General features: G+C 43.2%; 1 protein-coding gene across 3 annotated transcripts in view; it reads left to right on the top strand.

Annotated features, from left to right (window-relative positions):
• The window catches only part of RIPOR2 (RHO family interacting cell polarization regulator 2), a 52,204-nt gene that overhangs the window by 21,735 nt on the left and 10,000 nt on the right, over positions 1-20,469 (top strand). For 2 of the 3 annotated variants that reach the window (XM_058028312.1, XM_058028320.1), the window contains exons 7-17: positions 2,541-2,690; positions 3,589-3,652; positions 7,375-7,418; positions 8,671-8,796; positions 10,179-10,327; positions 11,362-11,491; positions 12,029-12,175; positions 13,480-14,169; positions 16,783-16,967; positions 18,733-18,901; positions 20,331-20,466. In XM_058028312.1, the coding sequence (XP_057884295.1) occupies positions 2,541-2,690; positions 3,589-3,652; positions 7,375-7,418; positions 8,671-8,796; positions 10,179-10,327; positions 11,362-11,491; positions 12,029-12,175; positions 13,480-14,169; positions 16,783-16,967; positions 18,733-18,901; positions 20,331-20,466 (1,990 nt within the window). The remainder of the gene's footprint in view (positions 1-2,540; positions 2,691-3,588; positions 3,653-7,374; positions 7,419-8,670; positions 8,797-10,178; positions 10,328-11,361; positions 11,492-12,028; positions 12,176-13,479; positions 14,170-16,782; positions 16,968-18,732; positions 18,902-20,330; positions 20,467-20,469) is intronic. The other variant, XM_058028328.1, reaches the window with a different exon arrangement.

Here is a 20,469-nt window from a genome sequence, read left to right on the forward strand (position 1 = left end):
GGAAAATCTATCTCACAGCATGCTTATTGTCAGACTTGAGGTAAAAGGAGAGTTGCATCTGAAAGCAATTTAATTCAGCAGTTATCTCTAGCACACACAGCAGCTAGTTTGGATTTATTCCTGGATTTCACTGCTAATGCTTTTGCTGCATGGTTTGGGGCCCACATCCATTTGAATGCATTGGTAAGAATATTGGTGCAGGTACTTGTGATTTACACTAATACGTTTTAGAGCTGGATGAAATCCATGGCGTGTATTCTCTTACTTATAAACATATCTGCTAGTGATTAGTTGCTTTTTTAAGCCTGACAAAGGAATGAATTATTTTTGACAGATGAAATGTCCTTTGAGAGTCATTTAAAAAGCATTTGTGCAGCTTCAAGTCCTCTAATTATGACAACCTATCCAAACCTTTTAATTTCAGTCCTCTTACTCTTGGAGCTGAAAATAAAAATATAAATCATGAGGTGATAGACTGAGATTTTGTTCCCCAAGCCACCTACTCCCTTGCTGGCAACATGAATGGCAAAAATTAGTACTTAAGGAACATTTCCATTCAAATCCTTCCCACTTCGGCCTGCTCAGAGCTAATGGTTTCTGGGTTTAGAATAAGAGTGAAAAGCACCAAACGCGAGAGGTAACGCTGGTCAGTGTTACTCAGGCTTGCCAACTGCATGAGTTCACTCTCTGTAACCCATGGCAACAGAGACAAAAGGAACCAGTGTGTGGCATTAAAGCCCACAGGCTTGGGCAGGTGGAGAAACATCTTTGTTTCTAATGACAGAAAAGGTTTTTCCAGCAGTATTTAATCAGGGACACAGAGGTGCCCTCTGTCTTTTACCTGCCACTGCTCTGTAAAGGAAGCAAACCAAGGAAGATGGGGTGCACCGCAGCAGATCCCACATACTTGGGGAGCAGTTGAGCATGTCCTAGCTACATTCACATGGGCAGGAGCAGGATATCAATCCCAGACCAAGGCTCCACTCCAATGTCAGAGGTAAATACCAAGTGACATCTATTTATAGTAGCTGTCTTTAGCTTGCTGGCTAGCAAGAGAAACAGGAGTGAGTATGAGTGCAGAAAGCTTTTTTTGTAACTTCAAAATGGTAAAATGTTACCTTGCCTTCATTAATTTATGCTGAACTCTTTCACTTTGCAAAGCATCCCTGTTTTGGGTGGAGTGCCCTCAGGTCAGAGGCTTCAGCCACCAGTTATCCAAGATAGCCTTGTAAAAATTGACCCGAGGCTTTGAAGCCATCAGGAAGACAAGTCCTGTTCCAAACAAATTAGCAACAGCACTTCTTGTTAGAGGTTAAGCAGGCTCGGAAAGTGGGATCGGAAACATGCCAGGATTGTCACATCAGTCCCATCTCTAATGCAGCACACAAAGTCACAGACTGATGAAGCCAAGGTGCTGGATGCTTTCATAGAGAGAAATTCTGCCATGAAAATCCATTGCTGAGGAGGAGCACTGTGGGACCCAGAGTGACCTCTTGATTTCACAATTTTTTGGCAAAACCCAAATATCATCCTGTTTTAGGAGTGATGCTAGAAGCAGAAAGAAGAGACAGCTTCTTTCATTCCTGTCCTTCTCCTTACCCTGATAGTCAGATTAGAAAACCCACATCTTCTGTATCTGGCAGATTTAGTTTATAAAAATAAAAAACCACTATATATAGCTTGTGTATATATGTACATATATTACTCAGTTGTAGTAAATGTGTGCATTCAGTACAGGGATTAGAGGGAAAAGCACAAGGTGTGTAAATCCATTGCTCCTCTGAAGCTAGATCCAGGTGTGACTTCAGACTGTGACTGTGCTTTGCAAAACTTCAGGGCATTGACAATATGTTGGGTCCCTAAGTTATGTCAAGGGAGTGTAAGAAGATTACTAGATGTAAGTGTCTAGGGGACTTGAAGTTCAAAATACTTTTAAAATTTGACATCAGCTGTTTGTAAGCCCTTTACTTGTGCTGACTCCTAGTATGACTCCAATTTCTGGAGCATGGACAGTAAAAGTTCAAAATATCACTCCCAGCTTCCAATACTACCTATTAGTAGTATTGGAACAGGTTTGATATTGCAACAGCTTTGATCCATGGCTGATATTAAGGAACCAGAGCCACTGCTGGCCCTGCTAATGTGTCATTTACCACTTCCAGTTGCATTTGGCAGTGTGGACATTGCAGTTGCCTTTTAAAGAGCTCTTCCACAGCGAGATGTTTGGGAAGCTGGCAGCATTCCTGCCCACTGGTACGATGGGGAGAACACAAGTAACAATGCTTAGAGGCATGCAGGGCAAGCAGGTGAATTGCTGGCATCTACTGTTGCTCTATTGAGATTTTTACAGTGGAAGTTACTTTCATCTTGTGTTCCTTTTCCACAGACTGTAACACTATCACAGCTTCATTTCCTCAGCTCCTCCATTGGGTATAATGGTTTGGCTGAGTTTTCTTTTAATGCAAATTACTTCATTGTGTTGGCTTTATTTTGCTGGGGTTTCTGGGGTTTTTTCAGTAAACTTCCCTTGTTCCCACTAGGTGGATGAGCTTTATGAAGCCTATTGTATCCAAAGACGTCTCTGTGATGGTGCCAGCAAAATGAAGCAAGCTTTTGCAATGTCTCCTGCCAGCAAAGCAGCTCGAGAGAGTTTGACTGAAATCAACAGGAGCTACAAGGAGTACACAGAGGTACATCCTCATCAGTTCATTCTTTTCACACTCACACTGTTTGAAAGCCATGGGAACTTTGCCACTAATTTCAGGAAGAGTTTCATCCAGAAATAAAAGAAAACTCATCAAAGAGGAATTAGTATTTCTTTTTCTTCAGGTGAATACCTGATGACTGACAAAGACAGGTTACATGAGCCCAAAGAGTTCCTTGAAATAACAGTTTAGACTCTATAAGAGCAGGGTTATACCTAGGAACTGCAGCATAAAAGCAAAAGCATCAATCTGCCCCAAACCTACTTAAACTCCAACTACCTCCTTCCCACCTGCAGATGTAGGGATGGCAGCTTGACTGGAAATGATGTGCCTACAGACATAGGCATTCTGTGTGTTGTACTTGCTGTGATCAAAATCTATTTTATTAAACAGGCAGGAGATGGTGAACAAGTCTAACAGTGCTGCAGACTTCCCAGCACACAAGCTGTGACAACCTTCCAAAACCTGAAGGAAGAACTGGAGAGGGTCTAATATCCATCTCTCACAGCCTTCTTTCTTAATGTAGTCCACGTTTCTTGAGAGATTAAATCATGCTGGGAGACACTTCACCATAGAGCTGCTGCTGTTGGCACAAGTCCTGGCTGGAGAGGACCAGAAAAGTGAACAGGTTACACTCCAAGGGCCAAAGTTTCCCTTTTGCCATCTTGAGGATTAGCATGCAGCAGCAGGCAAGCACAGGGTTGCAGTGTCAAAAAAAGCAGGCATAGCTGCCATTTTTAGGGCCACCCCTAGGTAAACAAGAAGGATGACTCTGAGATTGATTTTATTGCAAAATATCTTGAATCTATCCTTACAAACAGACCTTAAAAAATAAACCCCAGAAAAGTTTTGTCTGCCCTCACTGTTCTCTTTTCCAACACAGAACATGTGTACCATAGAAGCAGAGCTGGAAAACCTATTGGGGGAGTTCTGCATCAAGATGAAAGGTAAGTGCCTTTTCACCTTTCCCTTCTTTCTCAGAAACTGTAGCAGTTGCTGCACACATTGGTGAGGAATTGAGACGTGCTGTGTGACATGCATTTATGACAGATGGGGTTTCTCACCCATTGCTGGGCCTTCAAACCCCCTATTCACACCCCTGCCCACTGGAAAGGATTACAGAAACAGAAACACCAATGCTTACAGGCTTTCTGAGGTTCTGCTTTTTGTTTTCTAGACTAATTACCTCCCACAAAGACTCCTCCCAACAGCCAAAGCAATTCAGTTTTGAAGACTGCTGTCATTTTTGCCTCTATTTTCAGTAATTCTTTGAGAAGGTGACTGGGAAATTATCTGAATTTCCATGGAGCTGAACTCAAAATTTAAAATAGCTTTTTAATTTGACATCAGCTATTTCTAACTCCTTTACTAATTGTGACCAATACTATTTTTGACCAAATGTAAAAAAAGCAAAAAGCTGGGGATAGTTTTCCTGGCTAACTCTGTGATGGCATCCACTTTTCCGTTTTATTCCTTGTCTATATGACAGGAGAGTTTATGGATTTGAATACACTGAAATAAATTTTACTTGAAGCCTCAGTGGATCATCAGGTATTGCTAATGCTGTTATCCCTTTAAGACTCAATGTCTTAAAGAAGATACTAGGAGTGGGTATCTTTTTTGGATCTTCAGTTACTGGCATGAGAATAGTTCTATAAAACAAAGTCAGCATCTAAATATTCATGAAATCTTAATTCTTCACTTGGTATCTTGCAATTAAAAACATCCACAGTATTGCTGGTAGAGTTTTGAGAGCTCAGAAATCTCATACAAGGTTTTTATTCTGCCTGTCTTGTCACAGTTGTTTCCTATGATTGCATTGCATGAGATTAAGATTAATCTTAGATTAAATTAAAATAGCTACTCTGCGCTCTCATATTAGAGAAAACAATTGCAGCAGATGTTGGAGTTCTCCTAGCTCAGGAGAACTCAGGTTTTAGATGAACACACAGAGACAGATACTTCTGTACAAGAACCCACAGCAGATCCACAGCACGGACATGTTGAATGAAGCAATGTCACAGAGTGTGTAAAGGGATTTTCCAGTTCCCTTGGGGCATTTCTTTACTTGCTGTAAATGCAATGCACAGTTCCTGGCAGTGGGACTTGTTGCAGAAGGTGTCACAGTGTCATAAATGTCTTGTCTGAAGAGATCTGGACCCTTCTCTTTTGGATGCCAAATCCTCTGGCAGAACTCAAGGGCTCTGGAGAAGGCAGGTACTATACTCACATGTGGGAACAGAGCACAAGCAGCAGCTGCTGCTGAACACAGTTTGCATCACATAAAGAAGCCCAAATTAGAAAACAGCAAAGAGAAAAGCCATACTAAGTATTCTGTAATTAGGGCATCTGAGATTTCTATCTAGATAGTTTTCCCTAGGAATAGGAATCCTATAGGACAATATAGCCATTGCTATTGCTAAGGCTTGCAGCAGCTCTGGCAAAAAAGCCTGCAAATCACACAGCAAGTTTCCCCCTCAAGTTATACTGCAGCATATCCAGCTAACTTTAGGATCTAATTTAAAATCAAAGCATTCCTCTCCCCAAAGCTTATCTGTTCCTAGCCATTCCAGTGAAAGTTATTTTTATTTTGTGCCCTCTGTCACTTACACTGAAAGCAAGCCAACCTACACAATGCTGTCAGGAAGCAGGGGAGCTGCACAGAGCTTTTATGACTTATATTTATAGAAAAATAAAAGCCTAATCATTTTGCAGAATCAAGATAATGAATGTGCCAGCAGGCTTAGCTAACTGATCAGAATTAATCAGTTGTTGAAATTTACCAGGGAAAGCGAGTGTGGAAATTCCTGTATGGAATCTGCTTGTCCTGTTGTGATGTACAGGAAAGTGCCCTTATAGCTGTTTGAAGAGCCAGGACAGCAGGAGGTGAAGAGCCCAGCTGTTTCACTAAAGAGAGAACAATTTGCTGGCCGGACTCACCAGTGGCTCTGCTACACAGAGCCCACCACCAGCAGCCAGGAGTCCAGCATCCTGTCCACCAGCAGAGCTGCATGTGCTGCATGAGCTCCAGGTGGCCCTGCCTCCTTCCCACAGCCCCGTGATCACCCTGTCCCCTGTTGTTTCCTACGAAAGTACTTATGGCCTATTGTCAAGTCAGCATTTAGCCTCCTCTTCATCATTCTGAAAAGACTTGGCCAGCCTGGTTGGGCCAGTCACAGCTTACCGACTTCAACATCCATATGGAGTTTTAAGCTGGAGTTTCCTCACCCACCCTCCCCATACACTGGGCAAAAAAAAAAAAACCCTTTTATTTTCCTCAGATGCTTTCGATGATGTGTCCCAGGAGAGATCAAATTCACTTATAAAAGCGTGCCTGGGGAGAGAGAAGCAGTGGTGGAGTGCTAGTAATCCTAAATTATTTATTAACAGTAAATAAATTAGAAAGGAATTGGTAATATGAGCTCTGTGCAAGGGCCTCTCTGAACACTAAGATGAGCAAAGAAAACTATTTTCTGGTCAAAGAAATGGAAGAGGCAGATGAGCAGGGACAGCCCATGACTGCATGCAGGGATTGAGTTGCTCCTACAGTACAGCTAGCAGGACTAATTCATCCCTGCAAATACAGCCAGGACTCCTAGGGCTCCTCATACTCGCCTTGATTTTAACACACCCCAGTGTGTTCTGTTGGGGCATCCCTTTCTCTGCCACAGGCTTTGTATGTGGCCTCAAGACGCTTTCTTTGGGCACTGCAACACTAGAGGCATAGATTTAGGCTCACATAGGCAAAGCTGGGGAAGTTTTTATACCAAAACAAGTGCAATGGCTGCATACTGAGGGGAATCTGTGGGAAAGGAGAAGCTCCCTCTGTGGGAAAAACAACCAGTTGAATCCTGTAGAAAAGCAGGTCAGCAGGCCAGGAGAGGAGTGGTAATTCCCCTTGGATTTCAGTGTGGAGCCTCAGGAAACTTTCATTTCATATGCATAGTGCTGATATAAAAATAGCATTGTTATGTCCTACCTTAAAAAACCCCAAAACCAAACATAGATCACAAGTGCTTTGCTGTGCTACTTCTCCCACTCTGGGGAAAAATGGGATTAATCTGGTATTACAGATGCCAGTCATATTTTGTGATGCACTTACTATTGAAAGACACTCAGCTATTATGGGAATGATAATGTTATGGAAACACTAAGCAGAAGGAGGCCCTGTTGCTTGCTGTGCCTCTCTGAGGATGTGCTAAAAAGGGATCTGTGTTGAAGTGTGGAGCTCGGTCAGACAGCGTTGAGCAGCACTGCAGGGGGATCAGCAGCTCGCCTGCACCTCAGCTGAGGGTCTGAAGCCAGATGATGTCAGGAAGGTGTTTCTCCTTTTTCTGTTGTTACTATATGAAAGGAAACTTCAGGCTCTAATAGGGAAAAAAGATGGAAGGTATAAATCTTTCATGTGCAAGAAACCACAGCCCAATGAATTTTATACAAATTAAACAAGAAAATAGAAAATTAAGATGGTGGGTTGTCTTGGAGGGTGCACAGGCAGCAGTAAGAGGGGAATATAAACATCAGCTGGGGGGCTGCAGGAGAGTGTTGCTCTCTTCTGTCCAAGTGTGGCACTGGTGGCCCTGGGCACCCCACTGCACCCCACTTCTGGGCTCAGCCACACTTGGCAGCCCAAGCCCTCCCACATCCCCTCTGTGTCTTTCCTTCTCAGGTCTGGCTGGCTTCGCTCGGCTCTGCCCAGGAGATCAATACGAGGTATGTCTGCATCGGTTTGTTTATTAAATAGCAAAAGAATCAAAAGGAAGGCATAACTCTGCTGCTCTTTATGTCACAATGGATAAAACCTTTTCACATCAGCACCTCAATGAACAGCTATTATTTTTCCCATATATGCTCTGAAAAACCTTGCCTTCTCTGTATGTCTGCTTTTGTCAGGTCATCTGTCAGAAGACCTGGATTTTACATTCAGAGAACTGAGTGATAGCTCTTAGAAGAACTTTGAGCTTTTTTTTTTTTTTTTACTTTTAAAAATCTTATTTTTGACAAAAGTTTCAAATTCCCCTGGAAAAAATCATATGCCCCATCCCATACACGTAGGGCAAATGGAACACATCCTTGCAAGCATCCTTTACTGAATGCATAGGCTCTACTTCATCATAGAGCTCAGTGGCAGAAAGACACAATAACCATTTCTCAAGACCCAGGTGTTACCTGCTGTGAGGCTGCATCAGGATCTTTGGTCATTGCAGTGTTTCAATAGAGATCATCAGGAGTGTGTTCATTAGAGATGGATTAAAATAAAAGCTCTACCAGAACAGAACTAACCTTGCAAGAAATTTGTAGTGGATTGATAGTGAATCCCTCCAACCAGTAGAGTACTTCCTAGCTGCCTCAATCATAGATTCTTTTGTTCCCACTCTCATTCCCTGTGACAAATGACTCCTGCTTCCTCTGTGGGGTCAATTAGTTGGTGCAGGTGTCTCCCAGCTGGCCCAAAGTGGTCTTCCTGCTCTTGATGCTTCAAAGTGGGTTACTGCACTAGGGATGTCATTCATTTCTGTCATCAGACAGCCAAAACCTCACAGCTGGGAGATCTCTGATGGGGACTGGCAAAAAGCTTACCTGCTGGAAAGGCAGATGCTCCAACAAGCTGTAGATGTTAGGATAGACCACTGGTGCTTTCATCCTGCCCTCCTAAATCTGCTTTGCCCTGCCACTTTCCCTGTAAGTGGAATTAAATGCCTTGCAGCTTTGTTAGAGTCATCAAGTTACATGAAGTTAAAAACTTGGGTGAGGGGTTCACTACCGAAAGGAGCAATTAGGAGAGCTGGGAGATAGAGATCCTCCAGTAGATTTTTCCTTCTGACTCGATGGGAAGTGGAAGGGCAGCACCTACGCCACCTAACTCTTTCAGCCTTTCTCAGACTCTTTCCCCAGTTCTGTTTCTGATATTTGTGCATCATGAGAACAGATTTCTCAAGAAAATGAGGGGATTTTTCTTTTTCAGATTTTCATGCGTTACGGTCGCCAGCGCTGGAAACTGAAAGGCAAGATAGAAGTGAATGGCAAGCAAAGTTGGGATGGAGAAGAGATGGTTTTCCTTCCTCTCATTGTTGGACTGATCTCCATTAAGGTATGCATGCTGACTCCTTTGCCTGCAAGCAAGGCAGGAGTCAAGAGCCTGCCTTCTCATGCACCATCAGCAAAAACACAAATGCAGATCATTAAACTCTTTAGAAACGAGCCATAATTAGTATTTCTGACACACCTACTAAAGTGCTGTAGTATTGTCCAGTTTAGATACTTACAAGACTAATGCATTTGTGAGAGCTGTGGGAGAGATTTTCTTCCCAAACTGGAGTCTTTTCATCACTGTTCCATATCTTCATTGCCTTCAGCGTCCCAACATGGTTTTCTCCTGACTGGAAGTCCATATGCTTTCTTTTCCATAAGCCTTCAACCTAGAGATACCCATTCTCTCATCCCTGTCTAGAAATTGCTCCTAGAAACCATTCCAGATGTCCCTGGTTAGGAAGTTTAAACAGAAGAATGTCTTGAAAATCTTAGGGGAAATGGCCCTCTTAGACACTGCAAAGACTTTATGAAAAAACAGGCAGGTGATTACAAAACCCACTACCAAAATAATCCCAGATGCATGAGACAGTAGGTTTTCAATGAAAGGCAAGTTGTGACACATGGTGAGTCACTCTCCTCAATCTAACACATAAGTTTAAGGTGGAAAGTTAGGAGAGAACCCCTTTTTATAGTACACAAGAATCCCAGTATTATTAAGGTTAATGTGTATATTCTCTTCCCTTTTTGGACTCTGTCCAAACACTTTCACTTAAAAGGCTCAAGAACTGACTTTCAAGCAAACAGCCAAAGGCTGATTTGTGTAGGAGCTGCATATGGAACTGTCACTCTGAATTCCCAGGCAAATATATCTCTAAATATGAATAGTGCTCTACTCCTACTGTAACAACATACACAGAGGTTGTTCCTCAACAGTAGATCTGTAGAAGTCCTCACCAAAGGCCATCCTTGGTGCAAACAATTACAAGAGTGAAATACCTAGAAGAGAGCTCCCTTGGGAATTATTAATTAGGCAAGTTACATCAGGAGATTCCCAGTCAGGAATTTGTCAGCTGCTGAGACACTCTATGGCCTCCCTGTTCTCACTCCTCCCTTGGGCTCTGGTTATCATTAGTGCAAAAGATCAAATACAAGACTAGACAGCCCCTTGGTCTGAGCCAGTATGGTTGTCCTCTTCTAACTCCTATAAAAAACATAAAGAAAACATGGAATCATGATCATATGCAACTGTGCATTTCCTAAAAATAAACCAAAACAAAACCACCACCAAACCCAGATTTTTTTCCTTAAGTAATGCAACAGACAATCATATTTTAGAAGCTCTTTGGCAAGGAGGCCAGGCCAGACAATCAAAACTTATTTTGGGATTAGGGGTTGCAATGCCTTTTGTGGTCCTAAATATCCTGTTCTCATCTCTTACAGGTCACAGAAGTTAAAGGACTTGCTACTCATATCCTTGTGGGAAGTGTAACCTGTGAGACAAAAGACCTGTTTGCAGCCCGGCCTCAGGTGGTTGCAGTAGACATTAATGACCTTGGCACAGTAAAGCTGAACCTTGAGATCACCTGGTAGTAAGTAGAACTCCTTGGTCACTCAATCAATCAATCAATCAATCAGCTGTAAAACTTCAATCAAAGAAAAATGGTTCATCCAAGTGGGTAGTTCTCTCGATATTTTTCCCTGCCGAGGAAGATTGTGAAGGAACTGTGGCCCAAGTTTGGTGTATGAGAAATAGTTCATGGTCAGCCACAGTTTGCCTGCTTTTCCTGTGGTGAAAATGAAAAGGGTTGTGCCTAGTTTCAGCTGTTAAATTAGGTTTGGTAAGAACTGACATTACAAGGTATGGGAACTGCTTAGTGATGATAGATCTCAGAATTGCCCAAAGCTTACTTCAAAGCTTAAAAATTGGATATAACTGAGTCCTCATATATATATATATTTTTTAAATCATTTTATGGATTATGGATTCACACTAGCATAGCAAAGTTTAGGAGCTTGCCCATCTTGAAAAGCTGGATTTTAAGGGCTTCATACACCACAAGAGTGATGGTAAGTGTCTTGGTGTTTTCTATTCACATTGGTCAGCATAGGTGAGCTGGTAGCCTTAGGATACAAACCCAGTTCTCACTGCATTTTAATGAAATAAGTAAATGTCATTTCTGAAGAAGCATTGATGCATTTAACTTTTTACAATCATGTGTGCTGTTTCTTGTAATGCAGTAAACATGAAGCCAGCAATAACAGCTCCTGGTTTCCTTTACAATGCAACAGCTCTATTAATAGTTGAGCACCTGTCTCATTAGTATGTGTGACACTTGGCAACTCAAATTCAAGAATACTTTTCATGTGAGAAGAATAACATCACCCTACACTACAGAAATTATTTCTGAGGGAACACTTTTATCAGAACCGAAAACCACACTTCTGAGACTGCTGTCTAATTAACAACATTTTCTTTAAACACTTCAGTTTAAAAACTTGCTACCTCTGGGTTTTGATGTGCTAATAAACCACCCTTTCAAAAATGCTTTCTATGGACCTGAAAGTCCCTCTTGCTCAGCCTAACAACCTTTTATTTTCTCCCCTCTTGCTTGTGTATCCGTAGCCCCTTTGATGTTGAAGATTTGACCCCATCCACAGGAAATGTGAGCAAGGCATCTGCTCTCCAGAGGAGAATGTCCATGTACAGCCAAGGCACTCCTGAAACACCAACCTTCAAGGACCACTCATTCTTTGTAAGCTCTGTTTGGCCTCGTGTTTATGTAATGAGAAACCTTAGAGCAGTTCAAACACTGCAAACATTTCACTGCTTTACATGTCTAAGCTTTTTTTGCCCTGGTTCCAGCAGGTTACCCTTACAAATACTTATAAAGCAAGTGCATTCCTAGCTGCTAATCCTAAAAAAAGGTGACTATGATCCTGGCATCTTTGAAACTATGTGGCCAATTAATGCATACCTATCCTTCCTGCCTGACTGCTGTGATGCTTGAATAATCTTTAAAAAATGTGTTTTCATTTTGCAACAGTAGTTAAGCAACTATTATAGCACAAGTATTTTTAAGTATCCAATGATAAAATTTGCCCCTGTACTGAAGATATTCACAGGGTGTTCCTACATTTTGCATGAATCGAATTCTGAATGCTTAATCAGGCCATCTGTACAGAGATTAACTTTGCAAGTGCTGCATCCCATGCCTGTAACTTAGTACTCTGCTGCAAAGCATTCATTTAACTTGCCCTTCCTCACACCCTCTTTGCTTTAACTGTTGAAGAAATGGCTGCATCCCCTGCAAGACAGGCCAAAGTTGACAATCTTAGATGCTCTTCAAGACACTTTCTTTGACAAGCTTCGCCGCAGTCGCTCTTTTAGTGACCTGCCATCGCTCAGGCTAAGCCCAAAAGCAGGGCTAGAGCTATATGTGAGTCCTGGTTTTTGTTTGGTGAAGGATTTTTTCAGTTCCTGTGTGGCATTTCTGTTCCCACGCATGCTTTGTGTGTCGCTCTCTGTTGCAACTTGCTCATTTTGCTGACTGATTAGAGGGCAGGGCATAACTGTGAGCCCATGCAGTTCCCATTAAATCAAAATTCCTCTTGGTTTCTACAGAGATAATGATCAGAAGTCAACTGTCTGTGGGCAGGAGTACAAGCCACCAGTGTTCTTAAAGATCACCTGCTACACTGATTGACGCTCTACATTTGCCTAGTAACATGACTTTCAGAAGCTAAAAGCACACCCATGTCAAAGAAAAGAAGAAATAAACCTTTGGCTATGATTATGTTTAGGGAAAAAAGCTGCTAATAATACTAGAAAAAAATTTCAAGTTTTGGACACTTCACCCTTAAGCTTAACAACATGTGGATGCCTACAGTTCTTTCCAGCAAATTGTCAGCAAAATAGTAGTTGCCTTCCATCTGTGCCATGCATTTCCATGAGCTGGCCACATAACAAAGCAGGGTTTGTAGGTTAGATAGGCAGGTTGTGACTCCTATAGTGATTTTTCCCCATGTGTCAGAGATGAGCATATGTATCTATATCTATATGCGCCCTGATAAGTCTGGAGTCTGCATAGGCTGGTTTTGCTTCTTTAATGAAACACCACCAATTTGTCTGACTCATTTCAACAGAAACTCATGTTGGAGAGAACTCCTGTATAACTCTGGTTCAACAATTGTTACAGACATCCATGCCACATGCAGGACACTGAATAAAAGGAAATAGCACAGTACTATCACCATTTAACCACCATGACACTAGAGAAACTTGGAGCAAACTGTGTTACATTTTACGAATTACTACTTTAGAAGTCAGAAAATAAGTAGAACAGAAATCTGTAATGAGTAGGAAAATGCAGACAAGGTGGTTTATGTACAATCTTATTAAAAAGAGCCATGATACAGGAACTAGAGCAGTGCACTGGAAATGCAGTTTGAGAGGATATAGTAGGGTGAGCAGATTTCATGACTCTCTGGAGATCATTTCCTAGAGCTCTCTTTTTAGCAGAGGCATGGCAGAGCCCAGGTTTTCCAGAAGTTTTCTTGCTGAAATTGAGGACCTGTGCCAGATGAAAGCAGAAGTTTGATTTGAAATATTCTTTCCATCTCTCAAGTCTTGAATGCTTCTTTAATCTTTTGCCTTGCCTTTTTCTTTCCTGGGCACATGCTGTTATGTTTTTCCTCTTTCAAATGCTGATTGATAAACACTTTCTCCCTATTATCTTTTCAGTCTAATTTGCCAGATGAAGTCTTTGAAAATGGCACAGCGGCCACTGAGAAGCGGCCTCTCTCCTTCACTTTTGGTGACCTGCCTTATGAAGATGCTGTGCCCCCTGCCAACTCAGCAGAGTCCTCCTGTGCTCACGTCAGCTCCAGCCCTGACATCGCTGCCACCCCCAGCCAGCACCGAGCCCTGGGGTCCTCCCAGAGCTCCAGCCTAGACTGTAGCAGCAGCGACTCCCGCAGAGACTCTGTTGCTGAGCCAAAGGACCTGCTGTCCCACGGAGAGGGAGCGGTGGCTGAGAGCAAGAACACCCCCAGGGCAGCTCCTGAAGTTTGCCAAAAGGTCTCTGATGCTGGGAGCGATCATATCTTTGTGGAAACGAGCGTCCCGGTGTCTCTCCTGCAGGACACGGATGAAGGCTCAGAACTCAAGCCTGTGGAGCTGGATACCTATGAGGGCAACATCACAAAGCAGCTGGTCAAAAGGCTTACATCAGCAGAGACACCCCTGACCCCAGAGAGGCTGCCTTGTGAGGGATCCATTAGTGGGGAATCAGAAGGATATAAGTCTTATCTCGATGGAAGCATTGAGGAAGCCTTGCAAGGGCTTCTCTTAGCTCTTGAGCCACATAAAGAGCAGTATAAAGAGTTTCAGGACCTGGATCAAGAAGTGATGCATCTAGATGACATCCTAAAAGTGAGTACAATTTCAGAAAATGCTACCCTAAAGAAAATCTGAGCAGGTACAAACTCCTTGCCTGCCTCGCAAACATCAAAGTAGGCTTTCTGGAGAATAGTAGAATTCCCTGGTAGCAATAGATTTGCTCCTGCTTGGAGCATCCTTTCACAATGTTGCATTTTTAAACTTTTGTCAGCAATGTGCTTGTCATAGCCTTGTGTCCTCAAGCAACAGAACTTTTATCAAAACCTGGGGGAAAGAGAAAAAGGTGCTGTGACAGAAGGGTAATTAAATTATACCCTTCCCTGAATGCCTTGTGAACCATTGTGAATCACCTCTTGTGAACCCATTGCTTGTGCCATACTGGGGATCAAATATAGCCAAACTTCTGCCTTTGAAATCCATGAGTCACATCCTCAGTGGGTGTACTTTAGCATACTGCCCCTGAACTGCATGGAGCTGTGCAAAACTGCACCAGCTGAGGATCAGGCCTTGTAGCCATACAAGCTGAATTTTCTAAATTGCCAAAGGGATTTAGAAGCACAAGTGTCACTGAAGGTTGCTGTCCCCCATGTCACCTCGGCATGGCCTTTTCCTTTTTCCCCTCATCCATTTTCATAATGAAAGACATCCTGTCATCACATCAAGATGCAGAGAATAATGTTAAAAATCAGAAGAAAAGTGGTTTGCATGTGTGTTGTTAATATGTTTACTGCAGGTCACTGTTACTTGTATCTCCCCTGTGAATAACAACTCGTGACACGTTACTCTGCAAACAGTATTATATGGGAAATAATCATTTCAAATGCTTCATATTCATATGCAAGTTGGTCTGCTAGTCATTTAAGCCTCATTATTCAAAAATATGGCTGAGGAAGCAGCAGGGAATCATTTATTCTTCTGCATTGTCTTTTTAAAAGAAACTTTGTTAAACCCCTTATTTCCATTGCATGGTACTTTTCCAAATTAAGCATCTTTTTTTGACAGCCTGCAGCCTCCATTCCTTGCATTATTTATTCCTAGAGAGGTTTGAGCAGGCAAAGGTACCATTACTATTATTTTCTAACTTGGTACAAGAGGATGACTATCCAAAGGGCAGAGAGACACTCTATTTAGGCTGCTTTGATCAGAAGTTACAAACAGACAGACATGGGATGGGGGTGAGAGGATGGATGTGTGCAGACAGGATTCCTGCACACTCGAGATGGACGCCTCTTCAGACCTGTGGAAGTCTGGGTGTCACCTGTTGATCAGCTCACAGACTGGCACTCAGCATCACCAGCAGCCATGCAGAAAAGGGCTCCTCATGCAGAAGGGTTGAGCTGGATTCCAGCTGTGGCTGAAGAAACCTCTCCTGGCCATATTGGATGAGCAGAGAAAATGGCCCACATGTTGCTGCTCCTGTCTGCTTGAAGAAGCTGCACTACCAAGCCCTGAAGGAAATGGAAGCTGAAACCATTGGTGCTGCACAAGAAGCAGGATACAGCACTCATCCTCATCACAGATGTGTTGGGAATTGTGTCTGATCAGCTATTGACTGTACAGTCAGTTTAAGGACTCAGACATCCTAAGTGCAAGTGTATTACCATTAGTATTGTGTGCAAATGAATTACAAATGGAACTCCAGCTCCCTTCAGCTCTAGAGCAGCTGGTGCTGGATCTGAATTCCTCAGAGGCCAGTGCATTTTTCTGTGAGCTGAGACAAAGTCATGGCTCCTGCTTGGGACTGGAGGATGTGGCCTGTGTAATGACACCAGTGGCTCATGACTGTTTCTGATAAATAATCACATGGTATGAAAGATGTTGAAGTCATTTCACCAACCAATGGAGATGATCCCTCAAGTTACATCTGACTCTTCAGGATAACCCTGGAAGAAATTCTGAGGGCACATGTGGATGAAATGCCACATGGGGCCAGGGTATTTCATACTTCCTACAGCAACAGCAAGGTTCCTTTGCGTTTCTTCCCTGCAGTGAGGTGGGGATGGTTTCCCCCCTCTCTCTAGCACTGTTAATTTATGAGTTACAATACTGCCTTTCTCTGTCACCTAGGAATCTGATACCTTATTGGCTTTTCCTTGATAATCCATTTGGCTTCAAAGGCCACAAAACTCCTTTCATTCCATTAATAAATGTGCAGCTATGGGATGAAATTCATTCCTGGCTAAGGTCTGTTAGAGTTACGTCTGGAATAAATCAGGTAGTGCCATTGGATATGTATAAATTGGCTTCTGTAGCTAGAACAGCAATTAAGGAATGTGCCTTCCCCTTTCAACTTCCATTGCATTAATTCCCTTCATTCCTTTTGCAAAATGCCAAGAGCTGAGAAACTTGGATTCAAGAAGTTCTTCTCATTTCTATAAAACATGTTGAATTTTGCCTTTGAGGGTTTTCCTTTGGGGAAGAGAGTGGGTAGCATGAGGAGGGGAGGAGGAATGAAAGGCTTTCTCCCGTTCTCAGGCTTTGATTGTATATGCTATGAATATGAAGGCTTGAAATGAAACACCCAATAAAATGAAGTTTTAAAAATAAAATGAAGAATTTGAAGTTTTAAGCTTTATCAATTTTTTTCTTATCTTTCTTGTAGTAGCTAATACCTGGGGTTTTCATTGGTTCGTTCTGCCTTTGCAGTGCAAGCCAGCAGTAAGCCGAAGCAGGTCCTCCAGTTTAAGTCTAACAGTTGAAAGTGCTTTAGAAAGCTTTGATTTCCTGAACACCTCTGACTTTGATGATGAGGATGGTGGTGGTGTGGAGGTTTGTAATGGTGGAGGAGGTGCAGACTCGGTATTTTCAGATACTGAGATTGAGAAGAATAGGTAAGTTTGTAGTACCTGCCAGCTGTGCTTACGCCAAACTGACACCCTGGCTCTTTGTCACTAACAGGGGATCCTGGTGCACAATTTATTCAAGGAAGACTGACTAATCCTTGATGAGTTTTAGGGTCAGAGGGCTCCCCATGGATGCTGCATACAAAATCTTTAGTTTCCAGGACCATTTTTTTTCCTCTGTTGAAATATATGCAATCTGTCCTCCAGAGGAGAAGGGTAAATTAAATTAGGCTGACATCAATACTGGCAGAGCCTCTTCCTTGACATAGGTTTGGACCTGGCTTTCCTTGAATGTAATTACTAATTCCTCTGTGGTTTTTCCCCCCTCCCTTTGTCTTTTCTCTCTAGCCGAATGAGTCTTTGCAGTGGATTAAGCTTGTCAGTAACAATAACACAGGGCCAGATTTAAGCAGCATGATGTAGGTTGCCTTTGGAATGTAAGAGTGATGACTGGTACTCTGTTCATGGCCCTGCGTGTCACCTGCCCTTCTTTCATCACTTTTGGTCTTTCTGAGAAAAAAAAAAAAAAAAAAAAAAGGCAAAAAAAGAGAAAACAAAAAAAGCTGTGGTGTTGTGCCGTGGCCTGCCATTGTTGTGTGACTTTAAGATGCTGTGCTTCAATCATTAGATCTTGAAAGCATGTTTGCCTCCTTTGAGCTGACACGATGCCCAGCAGGCACGTAAGCGGCACTAGAGCTGGAAAAAGAGAAGGGAACACGGTTCCCTCCCTGCCTGTGCTCTCCAGCCAGGGAGCTGTACTACTCACAGCTTGCTTAAAGCAGTTTGAGTGCAGTGAGCAACCACCGTGCTGTTCCCATCATGTCCCCATTCCAGAATAAGACTTGGTGGGAAAAAAAATTTGGGAAATTGTGTTGCTTGCTGAACTGGCACCCTGACCTCAGTCCAGTCTGTGCTGATTTAAGGATCTAGCTTCAACCCGTTAAAATAGAAATTAAAATTTCTTTTTTTCCCCTCTGGCTCATCCCCAGACAGTGCAGATTCCCGCTTCCATTTTTAGATGTGTAAGTGTGTGACTCAGTGTAAAGACTGCAAGTGTTGAAACTTCTGAACTTGCAGCCAAACACACTTGCCATCTGGGGACTGACCTCAGGCTTTGCATTTAAACATGGGGAGGATCATTTGTGCAGCAACACAATATTGGAAATAATGATTTAAAACACAGTAAGACTAGCTCAACGCTCTTGCAGAAACAATTTGCAAAGTAAGCTGTACACATTGTGTCTAAAACTGCATATGAAAACATCATGTCTCTTACTTCAGCAGTGGTTTTCCTTTCCTTCTGCAATGAACCTTAAATTTGACAGCAGGAGGATTCTGCAAGCACAGAGCTGTTCTTAGCAGCTCAGTGCTTGGGAAGGTACAAATTGTCATGGTTCTTAATCCAGAGTGACTGGGCAGGTGATTCGTCACAGATGGGAGAAAGCTGTCACCACCAAGGGACAGTAACCACGACAAACCTTGCTGTTGAGGACATCACATCACTCAGGGCAGGCCAGTCAGGGGACAGGTCTGTCCCCTGGATGGGCATGTCCCTCCTGTTCCCAGGCAGGGCAGCCCTGCTCCTTTGTGATATGATGTGCCCATCACCAGGTTTCTGTGCACTTTCAGCTCTTCTGCCGTGCTCTTTGCTCATCCCCTTGTGTGTGAGTGGGGCTGTGGGTGCGGGTGTGTGTCTGCTGTGGCAGCTGCTGGCCCTGCACTGACCTCCTCTTCCTCCCTGCCTCCTCCCCAGTTACAGGACGGAGCACCCAGAAGCCAGAGGCCACCTGAGCGAAGCTCTCACCGAGGACACGGGCGTGGGCACCAGCGTGGCTGGCAGCCCTCTGCCCCTGACCACAGGCAACGACAGCCTGGATATAACCATAGTTAAGCACTTGCAGTACTGCACCCAGCTCATTCAGGTACCAGCCCAGCCTCATTTGGGCATTTAGTTTAAATCCTTCCTGCCTGCAGGCTGGCAAGGTCAGCGCTGCTCCTGCGAGGCAGTGGGAGCTCAGGGCTGGCACAGACACCATGCTGGGGTTGGATGGTGACACCCTGACCCCAGCCAGAGGTGCCTCCATCGTTTCCATCCTGGCTGGTTTTGGAGCAGACCTGACCTGTGAACTAAGGGGGGCTTGGCACGAGCTGCCCAGGAGGGCTGAGGGGCAGGGCAGTGGGGACAGGGGCATCCCCTGCTCTGGGTTACATACTCCTGCTGGCTTTGCTGGGAGTGAAGTCAGTTCCCAGTTAAAGCAACCTGTGTCTTCAGGGGTAAAACAGGAACCCCATCTCCACTGTTTAACTGAGCCCCAGATGAGCCTGCAGCGTTCAAGAGCAGAGATGAATTTTTGCACATGGTGCAGAGAGATTCTGTCTGCAATAGGCACGGTGAAGGCAGCATGAGACAGCTCCTCTGGGACATCAAAATTGTCAGTTCGTGCTCACAACTAGAGGGGCTTTTCTGTAGATTTTTTTTTTCAGAGCTCATGCACAGCAAATGCAAATTTAAACATTCAGTAAGTGAGGTTATCAGGATTTTCCTGACAAATCAAAACATGCTGCAACTTCCTTGTCACAATTATTTTACTCCTCCATCTTATTTATAATTAGCTTTATTTTCCCAAAAGCTCATTGAAGCAGGAGAGCATGAGCCTGATTCCAGCACCCTTAGTGCTGAGCCGGAAACTCTACTGACTCACACTATGAGGAAAAGGGAGGTTTTTTGGTTTCAATACAAGAGTATACAGTAAATATGCAGGTGAGCAAGGTGAACTTGAACCACATCCACACACACAGCAGATCTGATATGAATATTATTTACATAAACTGCTGAAGAAGATGTAGATAGCAGCAGCAGGGAGTATTAGCAAGGATTAATTAATTAATAAAATTAATAAAGGCACCTAAGTAATTGATCAAAGCTGAAATGGAATAGAGAAAGAGCAACTTGTGGTCTTCCCCTGTACAGGGTTGTCCTGAAAGTCTATGGCCCACGTTGTGTGAAAGTCAGACTAATGTTCTTGCCTGGCTTTAAGTCTCGTGGTGATGGGTTTCTTTAGCTTTGTGGAGTGTGTAAATCAGAAATTACTTTCACAAATGGCTACTTGGATTCTCAGGTGTCTGGATGTGGATGTAGATGTTGAAGGTACAAGCAGTGATGCATATCAACTAGGACCAAAAAATATCCCAACAACAAAATTTTTTTTTAAGTTAAGGAGATCCTGTAGTTCCAGGCAATGAATTTGTTGTTGCACTTCAGGTGTTTTGGAATTTTTTTGTTTTTTCTGAGGCTGGGTTTCTTTTTGGTTCAATGACTCCTTTTTGCCTCTTCCCATTTGTCTTCACCAGCAAATTGTGTTCTCCAGTAAAACACCATTTGTGACAAGAGACCTCCTGGATAAGCTGTCCAGGCAGATCCTCGTGGTGGAGAATATTGCCGAGATCAGCACTGAGAACTTGGGAAACATCACCTCTCTTACTGATGGTA

The sequence above is a fragment of the Melospiza georgiana genome, chromosome 1 (genome assembly GCF_028018845.1).
Source record: "Melospiza georgiana isolate bMelGeo1 chromosome 1, bMelGeo1.pri, whole genome shotgun sequence".
Classification (NCBI taxonomy): Eukaryota; Metazoa; Chordata; class Aves; order Passeriformes; family Passerellidae; genus Melospiza; species Melospiza georgiana.